The sequence below is a fragment of the Saxophila tyrrhenica genome, assembly GCF_035928015.1.
Source record: "Saxophila tyrrhenica strain CCFEE 5935 chromosome Unknown scaffold_18, whole genome shotgun sequence".
Lineage (NCBI taxonomy): Eukaryota > Fungi > Ascomycota > Dothideomycetes > Mycosphaerellales > Extremaceae > Saxophila > Saxophila tyrrhenica.
The window spans coordinates 274,418-291,415 of record NW_027041750.1 but is presented as its reverse complement, the minus strand read 5'-3'; the positions used below and the strand labels follow the sequence as shown (position 1 = coordinate 291,415).

General features: G+C 56.8%; 7 protein-coding genes across 7 annotated transcripts; 5 read left to right on the top strand and 2 right to left on the bottom strand.

The window, feature by feature from the left end:
• Positions 1–63: 63 nt before the first annotated feature.
• Positions 64–1,202, top strand: mrpl22 (39S ribosomal protein L22, mitochondrial; the record flags this gene model as incomplete). The annotated part of the gene is made up of 2 exons (XM_064806754.1): positions 64–103; positions 157–1,202. The coding sequence occupies 2 exons, from the start codon at positions 64–66 to the stop codon at positions 1,200–1,202; spliced, it is 1,086 nt and encodes a 361-aa protein (XP_064655059.1).
• Positions 1,203–1,248: 46 nt separating this feature from the next.
• Positions 1,249–2,919, bottom strand: LTR77_009526 (uncharacterized protein; the record flags this gene model as incomplete). Its single annotated transcript, XM_064806753.1, has 1 exon — positions 1,249–2,919. One exon carries the CDS (start codon positions 2,917–2,919, stop codon positions 1,249–1,251), a length of 1,671 nt encoding a protein of 556 aa, XP_064655058.1.
• A 1,035-nt stretch (positions 2,920–3,954) lies between these two features.
• Positions 3,955–8,433, top strand: LTR77_009525 (uncharacterized protein; the record flags this gene model as incomplete). The annotated part of the gene is made up of 2 exons (XM_064806752.1): positions 3,955–6,738; positions 6,793–8,433. The coding sequence occupies 2 exons, from the start codon at positions 3,955–3,957 to the stop codon at positions 8,431–8,433; spliced, it is 4,425 nt and encodes a 1,474-aa protein (XP_064655057.1).
• Positions 8,434–9,013: 580 nt separating this feature from the next.
• On the bottom strand, positions 9,014–9,740 carry LTR77_009524 (uncharacterized protein; the record flags this gene model as incomplete). The annotated part of the gene is made up of 2 exons (XM_064806751.1): positions 9,014–9,366; positions 9,431–9,740. The coding sequence occupies 2 exons, from the start codon at positions 9,738–9,740 to the stop codon at positions 9,014–9,016; spliced, it is 663 nt and encodes a 220-aa protein (XP_064655056.1).
• Positions 9,741–10,699: 959 nt separating this feature from the next.
• On the top strand, positions 10,700–12,511 carry LTR77_009523 (uncharacterized protein; the record flags this gene model as incomplete). The annotated part of the gene is made up of 7 exons (XM_064806750.1): positions 10,700–10,911; positions 10,961–11,027; positions 11,081–11,128; positions 11,175–11,351; positions 11,401–11,458; positions 11,515–11,605; positions 11,659–12,511. 7 exons carry the CDS (start codon positions 10,700–10,702, stop codon positions 12,509–12,511), a joined length of 1,506 nt encoding a protein of 501 aa, XP_064655055.1.
• A 616-nt stretch (positions 12,512–13,127) lies between these two features.
• LTR77_009522 (uncharacterized protein) lies at positions 13,128–14,093 on the top strand (the record flags this gene model as incomplete). The annotated part of the gene is made up of 2 exons (XM_064806749.1): positions 13,128–13,281; positions 13,339–14,093. 2 exons carry the CDS (start codon positions 13,128–13,130, stop codon positions 14,091–14,093), a joined length of 909 nt encoding a protein of 302 aa, XP_064655054.1.
• A 608-nt stretch (positions 14,094–14,701) lies between these two features.
• Positions 14,702–16,664, top strand: PRP31 (U4/U6-U5 snRNP complex subunit prp31; the record flags this gene model as incomplete). Its single annotated transcript, XM_064806748.1, has 2 exons — positions 14,702–15,055; positions 15,153–16,664. 2 exons carry the CDS (start codon positions 14,702–14,704, stop codon positions 16,662–16,664), a joined length of 1,866 nt encoding a protein of 621 aa, XP_064655053.1.
• Between the last annotated feature and the right edge of the window lie 334 nt (positions 16,665–16,998).

Sequence of the window (16,998 nt, the reverse complement as noted above, 5' to 3'; positions counted from 1 at the left end):
CCTCAAGACATCACCAATCCATCTATACCAGCCAATGCCTACAGCAACACCAGCGCCATCCAGATGAGCATATCAGCTCCATCACGGCGCATGGCGCCTCGAGGTACCTCCATGTCCATTGGCAATACAAAAAACAAGACATCTAACCCGCCATAGGCCTCCTCACCTCCCTCCCCATCCGCACCCAAACCCGCGCCTTCACCTCCCACCCCCACCGCCTCGCCGACAATGACACCCAACCCCCTCCCTCTTCCCGCCCCAACCCCTTCCTCGCCGAATATCTCCGCAACAACCCTTCCGCCCCCTCCACCCCCGCCCCCCCACGACAAGAAGACACCCTCGGCGACCTCCCCGCAACCTCCATCTTCGAAGACGACCGCCGCGCCGCCCAACAAGCCGCCGCCATCTCCGCCCGCGACGCCAGCGGCGGAGCGAAGGAGATGAAACACGGCATGGCCGGCCGCAACGCGCAGAATATGCTGCGCGTCACCGACCCGAACCCCAACGCGCGGGAGCGGTTCGAGCGGAAGAAGGTGATCCAGATGGTGCGGAAGGGGGGACGGCTGAGCAAGCAGGAGTTTGTGAAGAAGACGGAGCGGGAGCATTTGGTCAAGAGCGAGAATTTCAAGACGTCGGTGAAGAAGTTGGGTGCGCTGGCGAGACAGATTCAGGGGAAGAGGATTGACGACGCCATCGCGCAGATGCGGTTTAGTCGGAAGAAAGTCGCGGCGGAGGTGCTGCGGCAGTTGGAGTTTGCGCGGGACGAGGCGGTGGTGATGCGGGGGATGGGGTTGGGTGGGGTGGAAGTGGCGCAGGAAGCGGAGACGTTGAATGCGAGTGGGGAGGAAGTTGCTGGCGCGACGGAGACGGCGGCGCAGACGAAGAAGCGCGATGAGCCGGTCGAGATCCAGTTGAAGGACGGCAAGAGGCATACTATTGAGAACCGGAGCGACATCTACATCGACCAAGCGTGGGTCGGTCGGGGGCCGTACGGACAACTACCCGATTACCGTGCGAGGGGGAGGGTGTTTGTCATGCGCACGCCGTGGACGAGTATTAGTCTTTTGTTGAAGGAGGAGAGCACGCGAGTGCGGGAGTACGAGGAGCGAGAGGCGAAACGGAGGAGGCAGCGGATGGAGAAGGTGTGGGTGCATCTGCCCGATCGGCCGATTCAGACGAAGCAGCAGTGGTATAGTTGGTAGACCTCAACCCTCTGCGTGTAGAACTTGTACAATACCATACAGACCTTCATCTCGCCATGTCCAGGACCGCGAGCATCCGGTCAGCAGAACACGCCAACACCCTTACCGCCTCCGCATCCGCCTTCACTTTCCCCCCCACCTTCTTCCGCCCATCCCAAACCGCCTTCTCCCTCCTCGCAGCAATTCCCTCCTCCACCGCCTCCTTTAAAGCCGGCGAAACCTCCAGCGACCCCGACCCCCACAGCAACCTAAGCAACCCCTCCACCAACAGTCCAACTTTCGCATTATCCCCCACCCCCGAACTATTCGCCGCGTAAGGGGCGTAGTAAGCTTCGAACTCGGACTGCGTCAACGCATTTTTATTATACGCCGGCGCTGTCGTGCTTAGCAAAGGCCGTAACAGCATCTGGCACAGCGAAGCGTGGCTATTAGGCCCAAGCCAGGGTTTCGCGGGGAGCACGAAGGTTTGGAAGATGGGTAGGGGTAACGGGCGCAGGAACTCGGTGAACAGGTCGAAGAGGTCTTCGGTGTCGAGGAAGGCGGAGGGGTTTTTGGTGGAGAACATGGTGAGGAGGGAGAGGAGGCGTTGGCGGAGGTGGAGGGAGGAGGGGGCGCCGAGGGTGGTGGTGGTGAACGAGGTGGTTGCTTTGCTTGCGGTGCTCAGGACGTCTTCGGCTTCGCTGTCGTCTCCGGAAGCTGCGCGGTTCTGTTGGGCGGTTGCGGGCGCGGTGCCGGATCGTGAGCGCCGGACGGAGCTGGTGAAGCTTTCGTCTTCGGAGTCGTCGAAGTAGTCGCCGTATTCGCCGTTTTCGAGATCGAGTCTGCGACGCTTCGCCGTTCGGTTGTCTTTCTTCTGCTTGGGGGGTTTGGTCTCGTTCTTCCATACCTCGCCAAACTCCGCGAGGCTCTTCTGCCGGCCGTCGGCGAGGATAGCGCGCATTAGTCGGCGCTTGTTGTTGCGGCCTTCACCGAGTGGGCGTAGATACTGTGCCAGCATGCTGTCTCTGAGCGTTTCTTCAATGGCGGCGGTACTCTGCGTCGCAGCCCAGACTTTTTCAGCCTCTCGCAACCTGTTCTCGAAGTCGTCTTGTAAGACATCAATCATGAGTTCCAGCCATAGCTTCCATCTTGCCCATCGGTGGGCATGGGCTACTGAGCAGTTGAAGGCCCAGCCCACAACACCCCAGAAGTCTTCTGCGCTGGACCATAAGGATTCCTTCTCTGTGTATGAGAAGTTCAATAGGCCAGGTTGGTCGTCAAGCTCGTCACCTATATCAGACACCCTTGCTCTGGATCGCTTGCCGCGGGTCGGAGTTGATCCCTCACTGAACTTGAACGCCTTGTCAAGTCCAGCTTCCTGTGGACCGAGCAGACTGTTGGCATGCCGTAGATACCGCAACGCTTCGTCGGCCGCGGCATGTTTGTCCTCAGATGTCGTCCTTGTCGTGAGATTCGAATGCACAACCAGAGTCGCCGCAAGCGCCAGATGTTGAGGCGGCGGTATGAAGGCTTCTACTTCGGTTCCAGTGCCAGATGTGAGTGCGCTGGTGAGGAGAGCGAATGCTTGCGATAACAGCAGTTCTTCGAACCAGATGGTGCAGGAATCGAGCAGTGTTGTTGGCAGTGGTCGTGCTTTGCGATATTGGACATCTCTCTGCTTGGCTTGCGGGAATGAGCTCGTTGGTGGAGTCGAGCTGTATGGTACAAGAGGAGCCATTTGAGATGGTTTTACAAGTCTGTAGTCTATGTGAGGTCTTCAATCAATCACTCGTGACTTCCCAACCCGAATACGCGCCCCGCGTTTCGCTTATCTTAGCGCGTCGCGACTTTCACGTGGTAGCGATGGTGCTCTTCCACTTCTATCTTCCGTACGGACACAAAACATCCGATCTTTGAAGCACACGGCTGCGACCGGAGTCGTGCCTCGCCGACAGTATGGACAGGTACGACCACGAGGCGTCAAGCTACAGGAGGGCGAGTCAAGCAGCGCTCGGCGATTGCTAGCTGCGTCTCGGGAAAGAAAAGGGGGATTGCTAGGAACAGGAGAGTTTTCGAGGGAAGACATCGGTCTTCAAGGATGGTATTGTCGTTTGTATCCTATGAGGTACTTGGTGTGCTTGCTCTGCGAATACATGTGCCCCAGCAGGTGGTGAGATGGAAGGGATTCCCGTGGTTGTCCGGCGTCGGCAGCCGGAAGGTCTAGAGAGAAATCGTGCAGTTGCGCCATGCCGAAGTCAACCAGTCCAGCGGGATGGGGAGCCGGATGCAGCTGGATCGACTCTGCTGTCACTCCCGAAACGAGCATCCTCGTGGAGTGAGTTTGCACGACTATTTCTTGCTCTATGCACCAAGGAGAGTTTGTAGGTCGATGGCCAGGTCAACGGTCAGTAGGAGAAGTGCCGGGATCACGTTACTTTCGCAATCTCCGCATGTTTCACGATTCAGCGACGGAGCAGTCGTTTGCGTGTGTGCGTGATGTGAGAGACCGTCAATGGCCCTGGTCCGAGCTGACTGCGCCGAAAAGGATAGAACTAGGCAGTGGAAGCGTATCATTACTCGCACCGTTGATAGTCCCTACTGACGAACAGGAACCGCATACATACTACCATGACTTGAAGGAACAACTACATACCATCCCTAGACAGTCATCGCATCCTGCCCAACAGAGTCTATGAATTAATGCAGACATCCTTGTCGCTATTCTCAGCGACTACTGCAGGCCGCCAGGGAAGCCGCTGATTGACTGCGGACCATGGCCGAGACGACCCAGTACATCCATGACGATGCCCATCCACTTCGCCATCCTCCGCCGGCCTCATCCTCGTCGCCCAATCCTCAACCATGGCGCTCGCCCGCCAAACTCACCACTTCCAGTCTACAAGAGCTGAGGCGCAAAAGTGGTGATGAGCAGCAGCGAGATCCGACGACACCTGTTTCGCCCACGATGTCGAGGAGAACGAGCTTTGAGAGCGATCGCTTCAGCACCGTGTCCGGATTGACAGCGTACTTTCCGAGTAATCCGGCGAACGTCAACCCAAAAGCGCAGTATGTTGCGTCGTTCGGTGCGTCGCAGGTGGTCAGCGAGAGCTTGTCCGTTAAGAGGAGCACATCCAGCGACGACGACGAGGACAAACTAAACAAAGACGACGTGCGCTTCACCGACGGCGCATTGGGCCTCGTCAACGCCTTTCTCGACCAGCTGCTCTACAGCTTCCTCTCCACCGCCCGATCCACGAGCTTGTCCGCCCTGCGCCCTGCCGTGACCGAAGTGCTGAAGCACCGCCTAGCCCGCGAAGCCATCACCAGCGCCGAGGAAGAGCTAGCCGAACTCCTCGCTGGTGGAGACGACGATGACGAGGACAAGAAGCACAAAACTGCCGAAGACAGCAGGCGTTGGGATCTGGAGCTCGTGTGGAAGCGTACGCGGTTAAGGGTGATGGTGTACATGCGCCTCGGCGAGATGGAGGATGAAGATGAGCAGCGCTATGTCAATGAAGAAGAGTTGTTTCACGGCAATGAGCGCCGGTTCTCTCAGTCCAGCGGTCTGGTGTCGTGGGCTGCAGCGATCTTCCTCACCTCGATCCTAGAGTTTGTCGCAGAGCAGACGCTGCAAGTCGCAGGCCAAGCTTCATATACCCGCGCACGCCGCCAGAGCCGCACGCAACGCATCTCCGGCTTTGCTCCAGCAGACAGATCCTCCGTCCTGACCGTCGAAGAGTATGATGTCGAAAAAGTCGCCCTCAACGCCACGCTCGGCCGTCTCTGGCGCACGTGGCGCAAGGCCCTGCGCAACAACAACAACGCCGGCAACGCGACACCGACGTATCGCTCCCCGGCGACCTGGAGTCGAGAGAACATGGTCAGCGCTCTGAGCCATCGACGCAGCAGTTTCGGGACTGCGAATGAAGGGTCAGTGGTCGGAGAGTCAAGACCGCAGACCAGGGATGGGGGAGGGGAGATGGAGTTTCCGGAGTGGGTGCTTGCGGCGAATATTCCGCTGCCGATGGGGGATGTGGGGAGGGATGTGGATGAGATTTTGGTGCCGGGTTTGGTGGATGGGGTTGAGGGGACGGAGGGGCAGTATCCCGATGAGCTGCTCGGGAGGCTGGTGGCGTTGCCGATGGGCGAGGAGAAGAGGGACGTGGATGAGATTGAGGTGCCAGGACTTGCTAGGGAACCGGATGGAGCGGTTGCGGATGATGAGGCCAGCAGGTCGGAAGTGCCGAGACAGAGGTCCAGTCTCATGGAACCGCTGCTCCATCAACCAAAGCCGGTGGATTCCTTCACCAGCTCGCCTACCGCGACTGATATGCCAGCGGTCTCTAGGCAGAGATCGTCCTCCTTGCCAACGCCGTCTCGGACGCCCATGCCGGAGCGAGATCAAAAGCCTGTCGAGGCTGCTACTGCGACCGAAGCACCTCTTGCAGAGCAGGCTGTTGCAGATGACGATGCGCAATCTCAGAGCCAGGAAGCGGACCGGAAGGGAGGAAATGAAGCCTTTCCCTGGATGGTCGGTGGTGCTGCTATCACCACTGCTGCTGCTGCTGCTGCTGCGGGGGTTGCAGGTGCTGCCTCCTCCAGTGATCGGGAAGCAAATGGCCAGAGAGAAGCACCGCAGCGGTCGATTCCGCGGAAACCATTGCCTGGAGATAGTACATCGCAAGGTCTAGCCATACCGGAGGACGTCACAGCGCCGGGGAGCGCTCTAGCAGAAGAGCAGCACCCACTAAGAGATGTAGAGAAGCATCCATCGCAACGCTCCTTCTCCGACCAGGAGATTGAAGAACTTGACAGACGAAAGAGCCTCATCGACATCAAAGCCATGATGTTCGTCAACGGCTCCTCGGGTCCAGCATCCGGCCAGGAGTCACCGAGAAATGAGGAGACGTCCTACTTGCGGCCAGCATCCAGAGCAAGTGACGAAGAAGTCTCGGAGCACGAAGGACCAGAAGACGCCATTGGCGTTGCGCGAACGTCAGACGTATCCTCTCCCGTACCCCCTCGCATGAGCGAAGAGCATACCGAAGCAAGGGAGTCGCCCAAGCCTACCGGAATCGTGAACGGAGCGCCACCCGCTGCGCCAGAGAGTCCGACGGTCAAGCGGCCGGGCTCGATGGCTTCACAACGGCAGTTCTACGATCTGACTTCGCAGCCCGATCAGTCGCCAGCCACTCTGCAAAGATCACCGACCAAGTACTCCAACCGTGCAAGCCTGGCAGATGGCGCGCAGCAGTCTCCAACGGTCGAGAAGCCGCTGCATCGACAATCGATGAGTGCGGACGTTGACAAGGACGCGAGTGATCCTCAACGACCACGTAGCTTGAAGGGGACGGGTCAGAAGATGGCGGCTCCCAAGGGAGGGGAGGCGAGGTCTCCCAAGGCGTCGAACAAGTCTCCACGACTCGTTGGCGATCCGGAGAGTTTGCATGCGATGACGAGTGCGTCGATAAGGGGGCCGGAGGACTTTGATATGTTCTTGCAGGGGGCGGATACGGTGAAGTATACGTTGACGCCGGATAATGTTCGGGATGATTCGGTGAGTGCATTTTGTTCGTGCATGTGATATGAGTATGAAGCTAACAAGACGCAGACTCCAAATGCACCAGCTCCACTCCCCAAACCGCGGCAAGCACCCGTCGAAATGGACGCGACTTCCATCTTAACCAACTCCGACAGCCGTGTGGGAAGAAGCCAAACGGCGAAACAAGCGACGTCCGCCCACACCACAGCCGGCGCGGCAGAGAACGAGTCCACGCTGTCAAAGCGTCGCTCAGTCAGCAAGCCTTCACCGCGCAACACTAGCGCGCACCGCAAGAGCGGGCTCATGGCTCGCGAGCCGCGAGTACAGACAGAGACCACCCGCGACTTCGCGGATTTCATTCGCTCGACGGGACCGCAGAAGGAGAAGCCTGTTTACCCTCTCTTGTCCAATGCTTCGCAAACGTCATTGCATTCCCTCCGTTCAGCGCACATCCACGGCGCATCAGCTTCGCGCTCGTCGTCGCCGAATGGCGAGAGGTCGAGAAGCAACACCCTCAAATCCGTTGACGCGCCTGATGTTCCGCCCGTCCCTCCCATGACCGCACTACCTCCCATGGCAACACAGCCTAGGCAGCCCAAGCAGCCTAAACAACCTAAACAGCCGCGGCCAGCTAAAGCGACTACATATGGCTCCTCGGATCTTATCGATTTCATCCGCTCTGGACCTGAGGAGGAGGGTCAACATCGTATTTCCCGCTCGGTAGCGCCTTTCAGGACGACGATGGACTCGGATCAGTTCCATGACCTTGCTGATCGGAATGGGAATGGGGTTGAGCAATTCGGTAACGGCAATGGCAAAGCTGCTGCTAGCGCGAGCGCGCCGAGCGTACAGAGCCCTTTCGTCCGCTCCTCGCAACGGACGTCGGAGAACTCGAGGTCTGCTCTACTCCACGGCGCCAGCAACCGAGCCCCAGCCCCAGCCGTCCAACCTGTGAGGAACCGCCAACCACCGCTCAGCAACCCCACCACCACCAGCCACGTCGCGGAAGAAAACGCGCCCGTCCGCAAGCGCGTGCGCAACAAAGACCCCTACTCCATGGACTTCCTCGACAACGACGACGAGGACGACTGGTTCGGCCCTGCCCCCGGATCCAGCCGCGCAGGCGGCGGGGCGGGAGGGGGAGGGGAAGAGAGTCTGTTGGATTTCCTCAACAGCAACGAACCGCCGCAGACCACTGCGCCGCAACCGCTTCTTGACCCGAAGAGCACACAGGCGAGAGAGGCGTTGAGGCGGTACGCTTCGAGCGGTGGGAACGGGGGGCAGCAAGCGTCCAGCGCACGCGCGGGTGCTGGTGCTGGTGCTGGTGCGGTTCCGCGGTCGGGGTACGCGAGCCCAACACAAGGATCCGTCTCCTCCGCACGCGCCGGTGCTGGAAGAGCAGTTTCAAGGTCCGGCTACGCTTCTCCAACGGCGCAGTCCGCCTCCTCCGCCCGCCCCGCCGGCTCAGGTGTCAAGGCTATGCCTCGTGGAGGGGCGAAGGATATCGCCGCGACGAGCAATACGCAGGAACTCGCGGATTTCTTTAAGAATTCCGGGCCCAGCGAGGGGGAGGGGGGAGATCCGGAGAGCGCGCCGGCGCCGAATGTTGGGAGGATGAATGGGAAGGAGAAGGGGGAGAAGAAGAAGAAGGGGGGTTTTTTTGGGCTGATGCGGGGGAGGCGGAGGACTACGTATTTGGATATGCCGTGATGGGTGGAGATGATGTTGCTCTACGTACGCGAAGATGATTGTTGGATATTTGAGCGGGAAGCGAGGAGCTTGGGGAGTTTGTGCTTTCGATGTCTGATGGGCTTTGACTTGTAGATAGATATAAGAGGTGGCTTTGATGTACAGTACGGAAGACCGGAAGACAGTGTACAGTATAAGCGCACAGCAGTTTACCAGCCTATCAAGGTGACCATGGAGCGTAGAAGTCATGCCTAGGCGTACCTATCAACATCATCAGTCTTGTCCTCGTCAGTGATCTCTCACTGCTACACCTACCATCACGATTTCTGGGCTGAACAGCCGTACTACCATTAAACCTCTCCGTCGCCCAACGCCTCACTTTCCCGAAATCCCGACAAGTATGCGGCCGCGAGGAGTTGATGTAGTTCCGCTGCAGCCCCTCGAAATACTGCGTTGGCACCGGCGTGAGGTCGGCGTTGCACATTAGGAGTTGGCGCATGTGGTCGATACAGTGTGCTTTGCTAGACCACCATTAGCCTACGTCCGCTTGAGACCAGCGATGCAGAAGGCTGGATTTTTGGCCTGGGAGTTCTAAGGGGACCTACTGCATCACCCCATCAACGGGATCCTGCGGATACACGTCCGGATACAGCGACATTCGTAGATGATTCACGCAGTGCAGCGAATGCAGCACGTCCAGGCCCGCTACGTAGCCGCCGTGGTGGACGTTCCAGTACTGGGCTGGGTCGGCGCCGTAGGCTTCTCGCGCTTCGTCGTCGGTGAGGAGGAAGTAGCGGTCAGCGGTGAGGGTGTCCCAGGCGGCGTCGATGGAGGGGCCGGAGCCCATGTATGCTAGGCTGGGGGAATCAGGGGGCACGAAGCCGTGATGGCCGTTGAAGTCGAGGGAGCCGGTGAATTGTTGAATGGATGTCGAGATGGCTGATCGAGCCGCTCCTAATTTGAATGTGAGTGTCCGTCGCTGGAGACGCTGGAATCGCGTTGCTCGTAATGGACTTACGGAGTTCTGTGGGAAAGCCTGCTGCAAACCCTTCACTCGCCCGGTCGTAGTAAAGCCTGGTGAGTAACCATGTTATGAGACAGGTGAAAATAAGAGATGCAGCCCACAGCGCGGCCAGAAAAGCGTTATTTCGTGGTCGACGCTCTGGTAGCCGGTCATATTTTTCGTGCTCGAGAAGAGGCTGTAAACCCTCACTGGTCTTCTCCTGCGGCTCGTCCAAGCCGTTAATCTGGATGTCAACAGCAGAGCTACGGCCGCGGCGATGGCCTATAAACCTTCCTGCTGCTGATATGTTGGGGGAGAGGCTCATGTTGGATTTGCGAGGGAGAGTGTCCTTGTGTCTTCATGATCGGGTTCAGAAGAAAAAGACGGAGTGGAGTGACAACGGAAACACGGAAGCGCACTCGAAGAGCATGGCCTTACCTGGTTGAACATGCAGGATGCTATTGCAAGGACCGCGCATAAGGAATAGGTTTCACAATGCCGACGCCTCATCTGACACCATCAGATGCTTGTAATGGGCCTTATCTCAAAGCTTGACGCGTGGAAGATTTGCTTGTGACATCTTGTTGCATGATGAGCTGTCCAGCCGCCAGATGCATGCTCCGAGTATCCGGATGATGAGATGAAGGGAGGGGGGTTTGGTTGGACCACGACCAATAAATGCGGTTGACTCCAGTCGCCTCTGCTTCTCCAACCTAATTTGCGAGCCCACATTTCGAGCCCTTTCTCTCAACATCACGTTGAAGACATGAGTATCTGCAGACTGTGTACTTGTACTGATACAAGTTATCCAACGGAAAAGCAATGAAGAATCATGAAGTCCTCGTCCGGGAGTAGCGGATCAATGAGGAAGACGAGAAAATAAGAACACTCCTCACCGAGTCAAGACTGCAGCCGAGGAGACCCCGACGAAGCGTGGAGATATTGGAGGTCTCCAACTTCCTCACGAATCCTCTCACCAAACGCACGGGAAGTGCCAACTCTTCACGTCATCCTCACCCACAAACAAGACCCACGATATGGGTGTCCCCACGCTTTCGTCCCACCATGGCAAGACCGACAAGGCGGGACATTACTCGTGCACGCCACGAGGCTCGCGAGGATGCGGAGATCGTCACTTGGCCACGTTCTCGCGGTTCTGAACTGCCGGCGTCACGATACCAAGCTGGAGATTCCCGAGGGTAGAGAAGTCTTACTTATCATCTCATGCCGTCTCTCATTCTTTCGTCAACTTGAGCATTTTCCGTCTCATCCAACCTCTCAACCATGGCAAGCCCGAGCCCGGACCGAGAGGCCTCTTCTCTCGAGAAGGAGAAGGTCGGCAACGATGAGTATCGCGAAGTCGCTGCTGGCAATGAGCAGCCACCTCAGGATGTCTTGGAATACAAGAAACAAGAACGAAAGGTTGTTAGGAAGTTGGACATTTTTATCGCACCAGTGATGTTCCTCCTGATGCTGATCTCGTATCTTGATCGAGGGTGAGAGCAGCGATACCGTTGGGTTTGCGAACTGCACTGACTAGAGTAGCAACATCGGTTTTGCAGCAACTCAAGGCATGATTGAGGATATCAACCTTCAAGGATCAGACCTGAACGTAGGTACCCATTGGACGTTTTTCAGTTCAACGAAATACTGACGAGACTACAGATAGCCGTGTCGATCTTCTACATCACATACATTCTCGCGGAGGCGAGTGTCTTCTTCCTGTCTACGCATACATTCTCATGCTGACATCACGCAGTTTCCCGCGTCTTTCTACGTGAAGCGTTTGCAGTTCAACCGCGTCATACCCGCCATCACCTTCGGCTGGGGTCTCATGTGTATGTGCACTGGTTTCATCCAAGGACCAGGTTCGTTGTACGCGTTGCGGCTGTTGTTGGGACTCTTTGAAGGATGTTTGTTCCCTGCGATGACTTTGGTGAGTATACCCAGGTCCAAAACTTGCAAAATCACGCTAATCTTTGCAGTTCCTTGCGAACTGGTACAAGCGAGAGGAGCTGGGCTTCAGGATCTCATTCTTGTTCAGTCAGTAGCCTACCAATGCTCTCTCTTGCTGCTTATGATACTAATTATCACTACAGTCGGCTCAGCGCTCTCCGGGGCAGTTGGCGGGTTAATTGCACTGGGAATCTTGTATATGGACGGCGTTGGTGGATATCCTGGTTGGAGATGGTATGTTAGATCTTCTGTCCCATATTGACACCTCGCTAATGGCACTTTTCCAGGCTCTACATCATCGAAGGCCTCATCACAATTATCTGGGCATTCATGACCATATTCCTCGTCCCCGCAAACTGGAGAACAGCATACTTCCTCACCCCATCCGACAAAGCCATCATGAAAGTGCGCGAAGAAGAGATGGAAGCCTACTCTGGCGGCAACGGCCATTACACCATGGCAGACATTAAGCTCGCAGCGAAGGACCCCACCACCTGGGTCCACGCCCCAACTCAAGTCGCCATGGTCACCATCTTATATGGCTTTGGCACCTTCCTGCCTATCATCCTGAAGTTCAGTTTCAACTTTTCGACGCTGCAGGCGCAATACCTGGTAGTGCCAGTGTGCCTGTGGGGTGCGATCGTCTACTTCGTCGGCGCAATCCTAGCGGACAGATACAACGCTCGCTTCTGGTCCGTCATCATTTGCGCCCCCATCGGAATGGCAGGCTACGCCATCCTTCTTCGCATCGAAGACGTCCCGTCCGGCGTACGGTACTTCGCCACGTTCCTCATCTCCACCGCCTGCTACCTCTGCACTGGCACCAACATCTCCTGGCTCGGAATGAACCGCGCTCCGGATGGGAAGCGAGCAGCGAGTATGGGAATCTTGCTCACTTTCACCAATTTAGGTGGTATCATCTCAGGGCAGATCTATCAGACGGACGCTGCGCCGAAGTATACCCTCGGCCAGGCGTGGTCGTTGGGCAGTCTGGCGTTCGGATGGTGCGGCTTCTGGGTGCTGCGGACCATGTATAAGCGGAGGGAGAAGCAGAAGGAGGAGCTGAGGGGGCAGGGGTGGAATCTGCAGCCAGGGGAGGTGTGGACGGACAGGGTGCCTGAGTTCAAGTATCAGTTCTGATCGAACGTATACTGTATATAGCAATGCTATGGACAGAGCTCCCACGTCGCACAATGGCAACGAAAGCGACAAGTGCAAGACATCTTAACATCCAGACCTAGCGAATCGTTACAGCCATCTTCACATGTGCAAGTCACGTGTCTGATGCGATACCGACCCAAGCGCAAGCGAAAGCGGATAAGCATGCCGCCCACGTTACGCACGTTGCCATCTGCACTTCAGCAGCCTCCAACCAGTTGGTTACAAGAGTGCATGAGTAAGACGGCGAGTCTTTCCTGACTGATGCTGTTGGAATTTCCGGCGAAGGGCGGATCTTACTCCAAGTCCAATCGCTGTTGGCGCCGCACCTTCTTGCTTGGGGTCTCGTCATCGACGCTCCCGCAACCCGAATCCCCGTCTTGCTCGGAAGTGGTTGCCCAGTGGCCCATTTATCCCGTTCATAACTTCCATTCAACATTGCGTTACCACTTCTTAGCTCACACTTCTACATCGGCGACATTGGTTGGACGACAGATCAAGGGTGTTGTATGGTATAGCATTCACTGCGGGGTATTGCTTCAGACGACAACGATATCCGGGAGCATCGAGTTGGATTGATCGAGGCGCGAAGGCCAAGATGCCGATCAACATCATGCGGAACCCGTTTCGCAAACAAGATGAGAATGCGCGGCCGACGACGGGAGGAGCAGAGAGGCCTGTCAACGGTGCTGCGACGAAACCAGTCGATATCAAAGAGAAGGAAGGGCAGCCGACGGAATATAAACTAAGTGGTTCGTCTCATTTACCCCAACTGCCCGCGGCCCTTTTGCTCACTTAGGACCACACAGAGATCAACGACAGCGGCGTCTTCGTCCCTCCTTCACCGCCAGAGCGCAAGTCATTCTGGACGACTTCTTCCTCCCGCAGCACCACGACTCTCAGCAGCGCCCACCGCAGCGTCTTTAATGAAAACGAACCCTTCAACATCTCCCGCGAATCCTTCGACTCCTACCGCCGCTCCTTCGACATCTCCGCGCGCTCGCCTGTCATACAACCCACAGAGCAACGTCCACGGGCTTCACTTGACTCGAGGACGTTCCAGCAACCGGCGCCGAGGAGCTCGAGTAGCTTTCACAGACCTCTGCAGGTACCCCGCACCCAGAAGGAGGAAGAAGGAGATCTGGAGGAGGTCGCTCTGGATGAGCCGAAGCCGGCGCCGCAGAAGAAGCGAGGGATGTTGAGCCGGATCATGGATTCGGATTCACATTCTGAGAGGCCCAGCAGTCACGACGGTACAAGTAAAAGTTCCGCATGGCATCATTTCGGCGGCAGGAAGAGGGGTCAGTCGGGGCAAGGAGCGGAGTTGGGCAGTATTCCGAAGAGAGAGGAGACGCCTAAGCCGGAGAGTCAGCTGAAGAAGGAGAACACACCAAAGCCCGCGGATGCTCAGGAAGCGAGCGAAGACGTCGCAAAGCCAGCCACGACCCAACCGACGTCAACGGAAGCACCATCGCAGCCGAAACCGCAGACTCCACAAGCTACCGCCGGCGCGCAGAAGGAGAACTCTCAGGCGCCTGTGGTGACTGTTAACGGTGTTTCTTGAGCAAGTTTTCCGAGGCGTTGGAGGATCTGTGAGTGGAGTTCTTGTGGGATGGTGTACGGTCTGGGCTTGGTATGTTGGGACGGCTAGTGGCGGAGCGGCTTCGAAGTGCCTTCCGGGAGCTCAGGACAAGGAATCAGGCACTATTGGTCATGAGGGCATGGATTGAAATGAGAGACTTTCGAATGAGGGCATCTCAGAGAAAGCATGGGTTGGCTCGAAGAGAAGAATTACGATCTGTAAGTGGTATGCTTTTAGGCAGACGAAGCAACGGATAGGCCAGCACCGGCACATAGTTGATGATAATATGAGTTATGCCTTGTCAGCCTCCTCTCCTACCCTCCAGTCTCTGTCGCATTTCATACCACAGCTCAGGTCGTTGGCATCGTATGTTATCACGTGACTGTGCTGACTATCGGCTACATGACTCGCGACTTACCTTTCAAAGCTGGAAGTTGCCTCGAGCTTTGCGATATCGACTTTACATTTCACTTTCTGGCCACACCACCTGTCGTCGCGTATTCTCCCTTTAGTGGAACGGATCTCCCACCCCAACGCAGGGGTAGTCGAACAACAAAACACTCGCCCGCCGCGGCGCATCCGCCAACAAAATGACGACTATCGCCGACGAGCTTCTGAACGACTTCGAAGACGACGGATCTGAGAACGAAGAGGAGCAACAAAATGAAGGGTTCTACGCCGATGCAGAGTATGGCGATGCAGATCAGGGTGCGAATGGAACAGCAACTGCTAAGCAGAGCACCGAGGGAATGGAGCTCGAAGCGAACAACGACGAGGAATCGGAGGATGGAGACTTAGAAGATGGGGCGCCTACGAATGTTAAGATGGAGGCTGAAGAGGACGAGGAGGAGACTAAGGCGAGAGTGGAGAAGATGGAGCTCAAGACCGTCAGCGACGTGCGCAACGTAGCAGGCTTGATGAAGCAGCTGGAGCCAGTCATGGAGGTAAGCCATCCCCAACCCCCAAGATGCGGTTGCACTCGTCGTCACAGCATTTACATCTCGTGTGAACAGCCCTCCTGACTTATCGGTCGTCGTGCAGAAAATCGAGTATTACAAGAACTTGCCGCCGGAAAAGCAGACGAAGAATATCGGCAGTATCGAGGATAACCCGGAGTACAAGCTTTTGACGCAGTCGAATACGCTGTCTACCAGTATTGATGGCGAGATCATACTTGTCCACAAGTTCATCCGAGACCACTACTCGGTGCGATTTCCGGAGCTGGAGACGCTGATTCAGAACCCGCTGGAGTATGCGAAGACGGTGGCGATCATTGGAAATGGCCCGATGGAGAAGATCGAAGCACTCAGTGAAAGCAAAGACAACATTCTTGAGCAGTCACTCAGACAAATTCTGGATCGCCCTTCGTTGATGGTCGTCACTCTGGAAGCGACACGAACAAGTGGCGAGCCTCTTTCAGAGGAGGACCTGGCGTCCATCAGGCGGGCGTGTGAAATGACGGTCAAGCTGGATCGCGCGAAGACCATGCTGACTGAATATGTCCAATCCCGCATGTCCATGTTCGCTCCTAACCTCACAACCCTCATCGGTTCCCTCACTGCTGCCCAGCTGCTGAACTATACTGGTGGAATTACTGGCTTGGCCAAGACTCCCGCATGCAACCTCGCACCGCTAGGAAGCAAGAAGAGCAATGCCACGGTTGGTCTTGCGACAAACACTGGTATTCGTCATCAAGGTTTCCTCTTCAACAACGAGATCATTCGGGACGTGGCGCAGGATCTCAAGGTTCAAGCGATGCGCATCCTGTCCGCCAAGATTGTCCTCGCCGCACGAGTAGACCAGGCACACGAAGCTCCGGCGGGCGAGCAAGGCCTGGCCTTCTACGACCAGGTCGAGAAGCGGATCGGCAAGCTCTCTGAAGCACCGCCTAACAAAGGTGTCCGCGCTCTCCCAGCGCCAGACGACAAGCCTGCACGCAAGCGAGGTGGTCGCCGAGCACGAAAGGCGAAGGAAGCGACCGCCATGACCGACCTCCGCAAGGCCCAGAACCGGATGGCTTTCGGCAAGGAAGAGGAAGAAATCGGCTTCGGCGACTCAACAAAGGGCATGGGCATGATCGGCCAGAAGGAAGATGGCCGCATCCGCTCGCAACAAATCGACAACCGCACTCGCGCGAAGCTCTCCAAGAAGAATCCTGGCTGGGGTGGCGCGACGCCTGCTGGCGGCACTGCTACCTCTCTGCGAGGGTTTGGTGGTGGTGCTTTGGGCACTTCGTCGTCGCTGAAGGGTGCTGGTCTAAGAGCGTCCGGTGTGGGTTCAGGTTTGAAGACGAATGTGGGTAATACTGGTGGCACCGCGAGTACGATCGCTTTCACGCCTGTGCAGGGTCTGGAGCTTGTAGATCCGAAGGTCAGGGCTGAAATGGGGAGGAAGAGGGCTGCTGAGGAGGACAGGTGGTTCAGTAAAGGCACATTCACGAATGTGGGTGGTGGTGGCGGTGGAAGTCCTGCTGGTGCTGCTCCTGGGAAGGTTGACGCTGGAGGGTTCAAGGTGCCTGCGCTGCCTAACAAGAAGGTGAAGAAGAATGGATGAGGCAGCAGCGGTCTCCGAATAATGCTGGGAAAGGCTTTGTGGATACCAATCCGATGCACAGAGCTGCACCGTCGACACCAAGGCCGAGACGTGCGCTCCACCGTAATGATTGAGGTGGCAGCACAGCACGTTCCGGTTGTGGAAGTTCGACTACTGGAACAGCACTGTAAGTGAACTCCAGGGCACGTCTTCGGTGGAAACAGAATCTCACCCTTTGAAACAGCCAGTAGCATATCATGTCTTCGAGGGGGCTGTCGTCACATGGACAAGTCAACTATAGCTCTTAGCTTACAGGCCAAATTGGTATGCTTCAAAATGAACCTACCACGCTATC